Source organism: Stenella coeruleoalba (genome assembly GCF_951394435.1).
Source record: "Stenella coeruleoalba genome assembly, chromosome: 3".
NCBI classification, from domain to species: Eukaryota; Metazoa; Chordata; class Mammalia; order Artiodactyla; family Delphinidae; genus Stenella; species Stenella coeruleoalba.
Window position 1 is genome coordinate 36,037,167 of NC_137148.1, and position 14,236 is coordinate 36,051,402.

A 14,236-nucleotide genomic window follows, 5' to 3' on the forward strand; every position below is an offset into this window, starting at 1 on the left:
TTGCCTCCAAGGATTTTAATCTATTAGGGGAGATATCTACCAAAATAACTTACATTAAACGGCTGTATGAATGCCATACTAAAAAACAGTTTTTTTTTCAATTTTGAGTTGTTAAGTTTTTCTCCATTGCTTAAAAGCCATAGAAGACATGGATAATAAAACAGCAAAGAGCCTTAAAGCGAAGATAGGGGAAAATGTGACAATTAAGATGGAATACAGTTGGCTTTTGAATAAGGGCCCTCTGTATCTGCCGTTGCTCCCCATCCGAGGATTCAGCCGACCACGGACTGTGTATATTGTAGTAATGTTAATATTTACTGTTGAAAAATAGCTGCCTAGGAGTCGACCCATGCAGTTCAAACCCCCGTTGTTCAAGGGTCAACTGTACTATCTTTGATGTTAACAAGTCCTAGGCTGTGATAGCATGGTTCAAATATTCTCTGAATGTCTTTCAGGGTCATTTTTATTTTATTTAGGCTTAGTGACATTTACAAGTAGTCAGGGCTAATTTTCCAGGCTCCAGGCCATGAAATAGGACTTCAGCTTTAAAGCATTGCAAAATCTCATCTAATCATAAAACTTATAGAGCCTAATGGGGTCCTACAAAGGAACTTTCCTGTGCTCCTTTTATAGATGAGCAGACTGGGGTGCTGAGAGATTCAGGTCAAACAGCGAGTGTGTGGCAGGGTTAGACTATACCCGGCCTGTATTCTAGGCAGCTTTGTTCTTTTGCTGATGAGGTCTGGCTAAGCCTGACCAGTGAGAATGGTGGTTGTTGGGGAGCTGGGATGATCCAAGAAGAGAAACTAGGGTAAGTGGGGAAGTTGGGATAGGACTAGGTCCTTGGTAATGGTAGTTCAAAGTCTCCCTCAAGACAAGAATTATATTTTTATTTTTAAATTAAATTTAATTTTTTTATACAGCAGGTCCTTATTAGTCATCAATTTTATACACATCAGTGTATACACGTCAATCCCAATCTCCCAATTCATCACACCCCCACCCCCACCCCCCTGCCGCCTACCCCGCTTGGTGTCCATACGTTTGTTCTCTACATCTGTGTCTCAATTTCTGCCCTGCAAACCACTTCATCTGTACCATTTTTCTAGGTTCCACATATATGTGTTACTATACGATATTTGTTTTTCTCTTTCTGACTTACTTCACCGTATGACAGACTCTAGATCCATCCATGTCTCAACAAATGACCCAATTTCGTTCCGTTTTATGGCTGAGTAATATTCCATTGTATATATATACCACATCTTCTTTATCCATTCATCTGTTGATGGGCATTTAGGTTGCTTCCGTGACCTGGCTGTTGTAAATAGGGCTGCAGTGAACATTGGAGTGCATGTGTCTTTTTGAATTATGGTTTTCTCTGGTTATATGCACAGTAGCGGATTGTTGGGTAATATGGTAATTCTATTTTTAGTTTTTTAAGGAACCTACATACAGTTCTCCATAGTGGCCGAATCAATTTACATTCCCACCAACAGTGCAAGAGGGTTCCCTTTTTTCCACACCCTCTCCAGCGTTTGTTGTTTGTAGATTTTCTGATGATGCCCATTCTAACTGGTGTGAGGTAATACCTCATTGTAGTTTTGATTTGCATTTCTCTAATTAGTGATGTTGAGCAGCTTTTCATGTGCTTCTTGGCCATTTGGAGAAATGTCTATATAGGTCTTCTGCCCATTTTTGGATTGGGTTGTTTGTTTTTTAATATTGAGCTGCATGAGTTGTTTATATATTTTGTAGATTAATCCTTTGTCTGTTGATTCGTTTGCAAATATTTTCGCCCATTCTGAGGGTTGTCTTTTCATCTTGTTTATGGTTTCCTTTGCTGTGCAGAAGCTTTTAAGTTTCATTAGGTCCCATTTGTTAATTTTTGTTTTTATTTCCATTACTCTAGGAGGTGGATCAAAAAAGATCATGCTGTGATTTATGTCAAAGAGTGTTCTTCCTATGTTTTCCTCTAAGAGTTTTATAGTGTCCGGTCTTACATTTAGGTCTCTAATCCATTTTGAGTTTATTTTTGTTTATGGTGTTAGGGAATGTTCTAATTTCATTCTTTTACACGTAGCTGTCCAGTTTTCCCAGCACCACTTATTGAAGAGACTGTCTTTTCTCCATTGTATATCCTTGCCTCCTTTGTCATAGATTAGTTGACCATAGGTGTGTGGGTTTATCTCTGGGCTTTCTATCTTGTTCCATTGATATATGTTTCTGTTTTTGTGCTAGTACCATATTGTCTTCATTACTGTAGCTTTGTAGTATAGTCTGAAGTCAGGGAGTCTGATTCCTCCAGCTCTGTTTTTTTCCCTCAAGACTGCTTTGGCTATTCCGGGTCTTTTGTGCCTCCATACAAATTTTAAGTTTTTTGTTCTAGTTCTGTAAAAAATGCCCTAGGTAGTTTGATAGGGATTGCATTGAATCTGTAGATTTCTTTGGGTAGTATAGTCATGTTCATAATATTGATTCTTCCAATCCAAAAACATGGTATATCTCTCCATCTGTTGGTATCATCTTTAATTTCTTTCATCAGTGTCTTATAGTTTTCTGCATACAAGTCTTTTGTCTCCTTAGGTAGATTTATTCCTAGGTATTTTATTCTTTTTGTTGCAATGGTGAATGGGATTGTTTCCTTAATTTCTCTTTATGATCTTTCATTGTTAGTGTATAGGAATGCCAGAGATTTCTGTGTATTAATTTTGTATCCTGCAACTTTACCAAATTCATTGATTAGCTCTAGTAGTTTTCTGTTAACATCTTTAGGATTCCCTATGTATAGTATCATGTCATCTGCAAACAGTGACAGTTTTACTTCTTCTTTTCCAATTTGGATTCCTTTTATTTCTTTTTCTTCTCTGATTGCCGTGGCAGGGACTTCCAAAACTATGTTGGATAATAGTGGCGAGAGTGGACATCCTTGTCTCGTTTCTGATCTTAGAGGAAATGCTTTCAGTTTTTCACCTTTGAGAATGGTGTTTGCTGTGGGTTTGTCGTATATGGCCTTTATTATGTTGAGATAGGTTCCCTCTATGCCCACTTTCTGGAGAGTTTTTACCATAAATGGGCATTGAATTTTGTCAAAAGCTTTTTCTGCATCTATTGAGTTGATCATATGGTTTTTATTCCTTAATTTGTTAATATGGTGTATCACATTGATTGATCTGCATATATTGAAGAAGCCTTGCATCCCTGGCTCTTTTGTGGGCTAATGGCGGACGCTGGGAGGGCTCATGCCAAGGGGTACTTCCCAGAACTTCTGTTGCTGTGTCCTTGTTACCATGGTGAGCCACAGCCACCCCCCCGCCTCTGCAGGAGACCCTCCAATACTAGCAGGTAGGTCTGGTTCAGTCTCCCATGGGGTCACTGCTCCTTCCCCTGGGTCCCTATACACACACTACTTTGTGTGTGCCCTTCAAGAGTGGAGTCTCTGTTACCCGCTGTTCCGTCGAAGTCTTGCAGTCAAATCCCGCTGGCCTTCAAAGTCTGATTCTCTAGGAATTCCTCCTCCCATTGCCGGACCCTCAGGTTGGGCAGCCTGACGTGGGGCTCAGAACCTTCACTCCAGCGGGTGGACTTCTGTGGTATAAGTGTTCTCCAGTCTGTGAGTCACCCACCTAGCAGTTATGGGATTTGATTTTACTGTGATTGCACCCCTCCTACCGTCTCATTGTGGCTTCTCCTTTGTCTTTGGATGTGGGGTATCTTTTTTGGTGAGGTCCCATGCCTTCCTGTCGATGATTGTCCGGGAGCTAGTTGTGATTCTGGTGTTCTCGCAAGAGGGGGTGAGAGCACGTCCTTCTACTCCACCATCTTGGTTCCAAATTCGAAGAATTATGTTTTATATATCTTTGTATCTCCCTCAGTTCTTGGCATAGATTCAGTGAATGTTTCCAATGGGTGGCTGAATTCTGAACTTATTTGCTCTCCATTCCCAGCCATGAATAACCGTAGAAGTGACCTGTGAATGAATGAGGAAGGTACTTATTGACTCAGGAGTGCTTTAGGACTGCGATGAAATGACATATATGGAAATGCTGTGAAAATATAAAACCTTCTATTTGAATGCAAAGAATTATTCACATTTTTGATTGCATGCCTGAACACATCTTGCATGCTCCCTCTTCCTTAGCTTTTCTCATAGTATTCTCTCCTTCTCAAATGCCTTTGCCTTCCTTTTCTTAGCCTTGTAGAAGGACATGATCTCCTTTTATGCCTGGAACTTTGGATTTGTGTTACTCTGCTTGCCGTGTTATTACTTGTTGACTTTTCTTATCTCCAAGTCTGTGACCTATTCCAGTTTAATTCTACAGATGCTCCTGACGGCTGTGCCTCTGAGACTCAGCCCTCAGTACATGTTTGTTGAATTAAAGGACATCTTAAGAATAAGCCCTACCTGGATCGCGTACTTCTGTTCCCATTGTTGCTTTCTGGTGTTTGTAGGAAGTTGCTTCAGGGAGTTGTGGCAGTAGTTATGACATAAAAAATGAGTTAGACCCTTCTTCCTCTGGAGGCTGGAAGTATGTTTATGGAGTCTGCTGGGTTTGGGTGCTGGACCCCAGGAGGGACCGCATGATGGGGCAGAGCCTGAAGGCATAGTTAGTGGAGTTAGCTGAGGTTGATTGATGGAGTTCCAGGTCCTCTACTTCTTCCCATTTTTGAAGGAAAGAGAGCATTGGGAGTCAGAGGGATGGGGGGAGTGCCTTCTATGTACCCCTGGGGATCTGCCACGGAGGGTGGTGGAGGTAGCCACTGAAGCCTCAGAAACAGCAAAGGTCGATGACACTTCACCTAGCTCAGTTAGAGCTGGCAAAAACTGGCCACTTGTGGGAACCACTGAGAGAATTCCTAGTTATGCCCACATCTGCAAGCACAAACCTATGTGATAAGGTTAACCATGGAATTTTTCTTTCTTTTTTAAAATCGGAGTCATATTCCATGCATGTTTAATTTTCTTGCGATGTACACCCAACAAACATGAATCTATCATTCACTCAGTCAGTCTGGGTTTGGGGGGGTATCTCACAGGATGAATATCCTGAGGCACTGAAAAGTATGTGGGTGTTTTCTGTATAGCGTGGTGGCTAAACAAGTACTACTGTATTGTACAGTATTTTAGACAATCTAAGGGAAATTACTGGTAATTTTGACTTTATGCAATTTTTGCTGGACAAGCTGACTTAGACAGTAACTTTCATGTAAGATGTGACTGGACTTTATAGCATTTTTTTTTTTAACTTTCCAGCTACATTAAGGATCAATTAGACTTATGTGACCTAGGCTTGGAATTGAATAGTGAGTTTATAACTACAATTTAAGTGGGAAAACGGATTCCAAGTTTTAAATACCTGAGTTAGAAACAAACTTTTGAAGCATCTTCTGTAAGTAAAGGACTTGGCAAATAAATTCATTGTAGATGCCCACATTTAACTGTTATTTTCCAACCTCTTTGAATTAGCTTTTTTTTTGTTTTTAATGTTTTTGATGTACGAAAGGCAAAGTATGTCTTTCTCAGCACAGAAATGTTTCGTTTTCTTTCCTTTAGTGATTTACCTTCAAGGAAATTGGGAATTCAGAAAGTTGGGAGCTCCTGTGAACATGGCGAACCTACTGAAAACAGTGGCGACTGGCTGTTCCTGCCCTTTCCTTAGCAATTTGGGGTCCTGTAAGGTTCTACCTAGGAAGAAGGATTTTTTACGAACATTTCATACTCATCAGGCGCTGTGGTGTAAAGCCCCTGTAAAACCAGGTAAAGTCTCACTTCACGTCATAGGAGCCAATAGATCTCCCGATGATAGATAACATAAGGCATGCAGTTTTACAGCCCTGTGTTTGACAGTGATCATTTTGAGTAAAAAACGAAATGAGTGCTTTCTTATATTTTCCATGCATGGAAGTTCCTGACTGTCAGTGCTAACAGAAAAGAAAATATAATAGAAAAAAAAAATGTCAAATCAGTTGAGTTGTACCCAAGAAACTATTGCTCATAGTATCCATTTCTCCTAGCAGCTCTTCCTCTTTCCTGGTCGGTGTTGGGGAATTGTACATATATGGCTCAGCTATGCTCAGGAATTAGGAACTAGGTGTATTAATTGATCTGCATTAATGTTTCTTGATTTAGTAAATGGCAACTTCATCTCAGTTGCTCAGGTCAGAAACCTTGGAGACATTCCAGATCCGCATAGTAGGTATAGGTCAGCTCTACCTTTTATCCAGAATCGCTCCTCTTTTCACCATCACCACTGTTATCATCCTGGTCCAAGCCACTACCATCTGTCACCTGGATTATTGCATTAGTCTTCTAAGTGGTCTCTGCTTTCTACTTCTGTCCCCGACAACAGTCTGTTCTGTACATGACAATGAGAATAATCTTTTTAAAATGAAAGATCATGTCACTCTTCTATTCAAAATTTGCAACTAGCTTCCTAGGTCACACAGAGTAAGAGCTGAAGTCTTCTAGTGGCCTCCAAGGCCTTCCTTGCTAGGAACCCCACTTGCTTGTGTTCTGGGGTGCAAGCCAGAAGGAGGAGAGTGTCAAAGGGGAACCTTCTAAGCTGAGTCAGATCGTTTTAGGCATCTTGCCCAGAGACCCTCCTAGCACTCTGTCTACACCTCATTGGCCAGAACTCAGACAGGTGGCAATATGTAGCTCTAAGGGAGACTTGGCCATTTAGTTTTTTTATTCTGCATGGCAACATACTCAAATAAAAATAGCATTCTGTTATTTTTAGGGGAGGAACAGCGTGGTTATTTGAGAGAAACCAGAAGTCTTTGCCAAATAGAATAATTCCCTTTTTGTTTGTAGGACTATTTGTACATTAAGGCCGCCTAAACTGCTAGGTTTTTTGAGTTTTTTTTTTTTTTTTTTTTTGCGGTACGCAGGCCTCTCACTGCTGTGGCCTCTCCTGTTGCGGAGCACAGGCTCCGGACATGCAGGCTCAGCGGCCATGGCTCACGGGCCCAGCCGCTCCGCGGCATGTGGGATCTTCCCAGACCGGGGCACGAATCCGTGTCCCCTGCATTGGCAGGTGGACTCTCAACCACTGCGCCACCAGGGAAGCCCCAAGGTTTTTTTGAGTTCTTATGTCTGCCTTTTGTAGACTTCACAGCTCTTTTCTTGTTCTCTCATGACAAGTCACTATTGGCAGGGTACCTGCCTCTGAGAGCCCTCAGCCTTATCTTTAGATTTTTTTAAAGTGTTCTGAAAAGCCAGATTATCCAGTGTGATAAAATTGTGTATAAAGTAAAAGCCAATAACTACATTGAGCACATGGGAATTGTCCTTGTGAGTGAAAGCGCGGACTTCAAGATCTCTATATCAACTATGCATAAGACTTTTTTTGTTTGTTTAACTTCTGGTTCTTGACTGTTTCCTAGATAATTATTTTTTACCTCTAAAAGATGAGGGTCCTATTTATTCCGTAATATAACCACACTTTCATTACCACATTGAAAAGCATGAAAAGTAATTTCAGTCAGTATTCATATTTTCTCAATTTTTTCTTTTCTTTTCTTTTTTTTTTTTTTAACAGTTGCTTTGTTCAAATGGTGATCCGAACAGGGTCCGTGTGTTGTATTTGCTTGCTTGTCTCTTAGGTCTCTTTTGGTCTGTATGTTCCTCTCCTCTGTTTTCTTTTTAATTTATTTGTTGAAGAATTTAGTTCTGTAGAATTTCTCACATTCTATCTAGGTTTAGCTTATTGAATTCCCTTGGTATTATTTAACCAGTTTCTCTGTCGCTTGTATTTTCTGTAACATTTAGCTAGAGCTAGAGGCTTGATCAGACCCAGGTTTGCTTTTTTTGGCAAGTGTACTTCATAGGTGATGTTGTGTACTATCTGTTGTAGCACATCAAGAAGATTCATCAGTGAGTTTAGATGCTGTCAGTGTGATCCATCTATTGTGAAGTTCTCATCAGTTTTTCACTCAAATGCTGTAGCAGTCATTTGATGATCATTAAGTAAATCCGTGATTTTTATCAGGGGCTTTAAAATGGTGATATTCTATCATTTTATCTTCATTTATTAGTTAGAATTTTTCTATTAAAAAATCTTTCCCTGTATTACGTCATCCCTTGGTATCCATGGGGAATTGGTTCCAGGACTTCCCGTGGATACCCAAATCTGCAGATGCTCAAGTCCCTTATATAAAATGGTGTAGTATGTGCACATAACCTCCACACATCCTCCTGTACACTTGAAATCATCTTAGGTTACTCATAATGCCTAATACAATCAAGTTTTGCTTTTCAGAACTTTCTGGAATCTTTTTAATATTTTTGATCTGTGGTTGGTTGAATCCGTGGATACGGAGGGCCAACTGTATTTAGTCACTCTGAGATTGTACTGGAAGGGTGGGTAGATGTTTGATTATTTTCCATTATTTACTAGTTTTGCTAATCAGCTGGTTTTCTTATGTATACATTTTCTACTTCTGCTGTAACAGATGATCACAAACTTACTGCCTTCATATAACACAAATTCATTATTTTACACTTATGGAGGCCAAAGTCTGAATGGTTCTCACTTCCAGAGGCTCTAGGGGAGAATCTGTGCCCTTGCCTTTTCCAGCCTCTGGGGACTGCCTGCACTCCTTGGCTCATGGCCTCTGCCTCTGCCTTCCAGTCCAGCAGGATAGCATCTTCAAATTACTCTTTGACTCTGACTCTTCTGCTCCCTTCTTCCACATTTAAGGACCCATGTGATTACATTGGGCCCACCCAAATAATCCAGGATATTCTCCCTGTTTCAAGGTCAGCTGATTAACAACCTTAATTCCATCTGCTACCTTAATTCTCCTTTGCCATGTATTGGATTCTGAGGATTAGGACATGGATATATTTGGGAGACCATGATTCTGCCTGTCACACCTTACTTTCTCCAGAGTTGACCAATGAAACTTTTAGAAAATATTTATTTATCTATTTTTTTTTTTGCGGTATGCGGGCCTCTCACTGCTGTGGCCTCTCCCGTTGCGGAGCACAGGCTCCGGACGCGCAGGCCCAGCAGCCGTGGCTCACGGGCCCAGCCGCTCCGCGGCATGTGGGATCTTCTCGGACCGGGGCACGAACCCGTGTCCCCTGCATTGGCAGGCAGACTCTCAACCACTGCACCACCAGGGAGGCCCAGGAAATATTTATTTTTTGGATTTTGAAACATTTATTATTATCCTGAACTCATGGATTTTAACATCTTTAGATGTGTTTTACTACATTGCAATTAATTATCTTTTTGATGCTCAAATTGGCTCATATTTGGCCAGCGGAAGCCCTTTGAGGTTGGATCCTAAATCCTTTTGATATGACTTCATTTGTCTTTGGTAGGACCTAGATAATTTGAGGTTGTCAGATAAGTGAACTCCAGATTAGTTTATGTGATTTAATTTTGCACATTAATTCAAGATATTTGCCAGCTTTCAATTATTTTCCTCCCTCTTCTTTTAAGTAGAGAGCAAGATTCAGCATATGTTTGCCTTTGGCCTACTGTCAATTATTACTGCTTAAACAGTGTGGGATCTAAGACTGTATGTCCAAATGCAGCTATTTTAGGTTGATTTAGTCTCTCTAAGGTCTCAATAAATTACTCTGTAGAGATAATTTATCTTTTTATTATATATATTCAGAGTTTAGATTGCTAGAGTGGGTTTTCTAAACTTTAGTAAAACTTATATAGAAGCAGACGCTCTTCATTAAAAAAAATATCTGTTGGTGTCCATATATTGAGTAAAACAACAGAAGAAACTAGTCTACTTTAGCTAAGTCTGGTCTGAACCATATATAAATAATTTAACTCTGTGTTATACAGGTTCTTTTGTGTTGCAGGCAACACAATCACATCATGTTATATTTTGTGATGAGGGTTTATTTTTATTTTATGGATTCTTGGGAAGTATGGGAGCCCGGGAAACCCTTCATCTACTTCTTGGAAAAGTGGGATGTTATTCTGGATTTCATAGCCATGACTCCTCTGCATGTCCACTACTGATGTTTCTACTGTTGTGGCTGCTGACCTCCCTTTGATTATCTCATGGCTGTGTTTATGAATAGCTGCTGCACCCTTCTACTCTCTTTGTCCTTTTCGGTGGGTCTTGCATCCAAACTCCCTTTGAGAGAACCTGATTGGGTTGGATAGTCATTGGCCAACATGGAGTGTCCTCAGGCAGAGTTCCTGTATAAGTCATCTCATGGGCTGCTGGTTTTCCTTAGGTCTGGCCTGTAGACTGTTATCTCTGACCCAGCTGCCCACCCCTGGTCTAATCAGTTGTGGCCAAGAATGGAAGGTCTTAAGATACAACACTGGGAAATCTATGAGGAATTGCCTATGGCCAAATTGCCAAGAAAAGGACTTTGGGTGTGGCAGGCCATCAAAGTGTCTAGTGTAGGATTGTTTTTCAAAATAGTTAATTACTTCTGTCTTCCTTAAAGGTAAAGACCAGGAGACCATAAACCTGAGAGGGTTAGTTAGATGAGTGGGGTTAGCCTGTTGAGTGGCCTTTCAACGTATTTTTCCCTAAGAAAGAGCTAAGCTAGTTACAGGCCTTGAAGAGAGCCATTTGGTTAAATAAAATATTTGGGTTTTCAGGAAAGTGGATATAAAAATTTCTAGTCATCTTATCAAAAAAAGTAAAAAAATTATGAGTATGAATCAGGAACACCATTTTGAACAGCAACCTGTATGTGCAGTATATTTTGAACAGACTGCCCATTTCTGCTTTCTGAACGGTATTATTAAAACACTGACTTTTGGTGTTGGTATTTACCAAATTTTTTTTTTTTTTGTCTTTGTTGTAGGAATTCCATATAAGCAACTGACTATTGGGGTCCCCAAAGAGATTTTCCAAAATGAGAAGCGAGTGGCATTGTCTCCTGCTGGCGTTCAGGCCTTGGTCAAGCAGGGTTTTAATATTGTTGTGGAGTCGGGTGCTGGCGAAGCTTCCAAGTTCTCAGATGATCACTACAGAGCAGCAGGTGCCCAGATCCAAGGGGCGAAGGAAGTGCTGGCTTCTGATTTGGTGGTCAAAGTAATTATTCCTTTCCCCCTTCCATTTATGGCATGCTGACTTTTCTAAATCTTCTTGTAGAAAGATTGAATTACCTCTTCTATGCTTATAGTTTTCCATACTTTCAAATGATGCTTTATTTCTCAAAGAAATGATTGCATGTTGTGAATATTCTTCATGTTCCAGTAGAACTTTTATCAGGCAATGTGACCTATATTTAACCATGAGAAAAGGAGAAGTGATCTTCCTTTTTACATTTGCTATGTGGAAATGCCCTTCTTATTGCCTAGGGAAAATTTGCAGTGCATGGTTCCTATATGTCCACAATACCCTCAGGTGAGTGTTTAACTGCTTCTAGAATGGAAAGGAGGCATGGAACTCCTCCTGGGACCGAATGTAGAATGATCTTCTGATACCTTGAAGGAATAGTGATTTAACTGACGTAGGTACTATTTCTAGAGAGGGAGGACTATTCTGGAAAAAGCAATGTTACAAATAAAAAAGCAATTCTACAAATAAAATCTTAAGTAAAAAATCATGTAGAGAAAAGAGAGACTGTATCTGAACGTTAACTTAAATCCTAAGCCTTCTGTAACCAAGGCAAGTAAGGAAGTATGGATTAAATAAGCATGATTATCTGGTTAAAATAAGCTGCTTGCTTTTTCAGGATAGACCCGCTTTTTTCCTACATTAATTTCTAAGGGGAACTCAATCACGTCGTTTTTTTTACATACAGTCCACTGAATAACTTGATAGGGTCTTAAATCATGTTTTTTGCAGAGACACAAAACTTTTCTTCTATAGAAAATTAATAACAATATGATATGGAGATAAATAGTAATTCAGTTTAAGTTTTTAAGTGTTTAGGTATACTGATACTTGGTAATGTAACTTGGTATAATAAAAGAGCTTAGAGAAAATAGAAAAATGAGTATAACCCATTGTAATGTATGTTATAGGGACCAAAACCTTGAGATGTCCCACAAAAAAGGATTAGTAGGGTGCACATAAGTTTTAGAAACGCTCTGTGTTCCTTTTAGGGATTCACAATGTGTATGAGCATGTTAAATGCACTGAGAAATCCTATAATATAAAAACTTAAGTAACCTTATACTCGTACTAATAAACTACTTGATCTTAGGGTCTCTTTTTTGAGTCAAGTCTATTAATATCCTGAGGAACTAGAGACCCAAAAGCACCTTCAGGGAAATGTTCTAGTGGCTTAACTCGCTCAGATGTCAACAGTCTCAGCTGAGCATTTGATAGGGGCCAGGAGAATTAATTCAAAGTTGTCCTCTAATTTTTATTAAATCTATATTATAGATTCTCACTGAGGAAAAATAGACCTTGTCAGAGAGTCTTAATTAAAGTCCAGAACCTAAAATCACATGCATCACCAGATCAACAACTGAAATGGGAATAACAGATAAAGGTGTCTCATAGGTAAATTGAGATGAAATGCTGTGAAATGACAGTATTGACCCAGTGTTTGTGTTTCTGTTTCCTTTTAAAACATAAGTCTCAGAGTTGTTTTTCTTTTTCTGTGCTTACTAGCCTAAAAGCACTATTGCTGCAAATTGGGAGCTAATGAAATCATATACTTTAAGATTGATTTTAAACAGGGATGTGAAACACATTTTAAAACACCTTTTTAAATGGAATTTTAAAAAAGTTGGCTTGAAAAAGTGGACGTTTGAAACTTTCAAGCATGTGCAGTGTGTGTTCATTGACTGATACTTAACAGAATATATTGTAGCTTTTCGCTTAAACCCAATTCAGTAAGGCTACTAGTTTGAGTTGTGTTCATCTATAAATATTCTTCTGGAATTTTAAGGTGACATAAATTGATACATATTACCATGGATATTTTAGTTTATGTTGTTCTTAACTTCTCACCACTCCAAATGTTTGTGCTTGCCAAAATTAACAAGAGTTGATTCTTTGAACACACAACAAAAACTTCCTGCCTGTTTATTCTAATATGTCTTAATTTTACCAGAGTAATAGATTTTGGGAGAACAGGTTTGTTGTAGAACCTACATATTTTTTTACTGCTCTACCTGTCATTATCAAACCTGTCCCAACACTATTTCCAGGTATGTGTGCTCCTTACTCAGGACCAGGTCATAGGTTCAGCGAGATGATAGGTGGCATAGATCTTTGTGTGCTTTATTTTGTTTAGGAATTGAATCAGAAATTTATTGCTGAGAGATGACTTCTGGAGTGTTATTTCAATCATGGCATATTATTTTAATTGTTTTGTTTACTTAAAAATATTATAAAGGCATTTACATTTTTAATTGGTGATGACTTTTTTCTTAGGTGCGAGCCCCTATGCTTAACCCAACGTTAGGTGTTCATGAAGCTGACCTTTTAAAAACATCGGGAACACTGATTAGTTTTATTTACCCAACCCAAAATCCAGACTTGCTAAATAAACTTTCCAAAAGGAAAACTACAGTTCTGGCGATGGACCAGGTTCCAAGAGTCACAATTGCTCAGGGATACGATGCGCTAAGCTCCATGGCCAACATTGCTGGGTAGGTTGATTCTTTTCCATTCCAGCCGAACAAAAGCACAATGGTACTATAGAAACACTCTCACTGTAGCTCTTCTCTCTCACAATGATTTTACTTGTAATGATTGTTGGAGATTGCAGCCTTCTGAGAGTGCACTTAAATTATTTTTAAGACTTGTATTGTTTCACAGTCATCAGTGGGAAATGGCTCTTCACTTTGCATGCTATTGTACACTACTTTTTAATATTCATGGGGAGAAGGGAAGTAGTATTTCCTTCCACCAAAGGAAATGACTTTTTTTTTTAATGAAATGCAATATCTTAATATCTGTTTTCATGAAAAACTATGGTAAGTAAACCATAGTGTTAGTAATTTCTAATTATCCAAAAACCTTAATATAGTAAACTCATATTTTATTGAAGTCGATAGCAAGGGTAGTGATAACAATTTAGAACAAATGATTTAAAATTCACATAGATCTAGTACTGCTTTTTAGACTGTTAGTCATAAAGGATGAGAAAGGGAAAGGGTGCAATGTAGAAAGTCTTATTTTTAGTTTACTAATTATAAGGCTTCTGAGTCTATGCTAAGAAAGTACTTCTGACTTCCGAATACATAATGTCCCAAATTTTGTTCTTTGGAATTTATCTGTACTTTAACAGGGATACACTGTATTTCATGTGTGTGTGTACATATGTGTATATTTTTGT

At 39.0% G+C, this 14,236-nt stretch overlaps 1 protein-coding gene across 6 annotated transcripts in view; it reads left to right on the forward strand.

Moving 5' to 3' along the window:
- The window catches only part of NNT (nicotinamide nucleotide transhydrogenase), a 95,092-nt gene that overhangs the window by 2,319 nt on the left and 78,537 nt on the right, over window positions 1-14,236 (forward strand). For 4 of the 6 annotated variants that reach the window (XM_079918553.1, XM_079918550.1, XM_079918551.1 and 1 more), the window contains exons 2-4: window positions 5,555-5,758; window positions 10,799-11,028; window positions 13,330-13,547. In XM_079918553.1, the coding sequence (XP_079774679.1) occupies window positions 5,608-5,758; window positions 10,799-11,028; window positions 13,330-13,547 (599 nt within the window). In that variant the 5' untranslated portion in view covers window positions 5,555-5,607. Of the gene's footprint in view, window positions 1-5,554; window positions 5,759-10,798; window positions 13,548-14,236 lie in introns of those variants that run through there. The other 2 variants (XM_079918555.1, XM_079918554.1) reach the window with 2 other exon arrangements.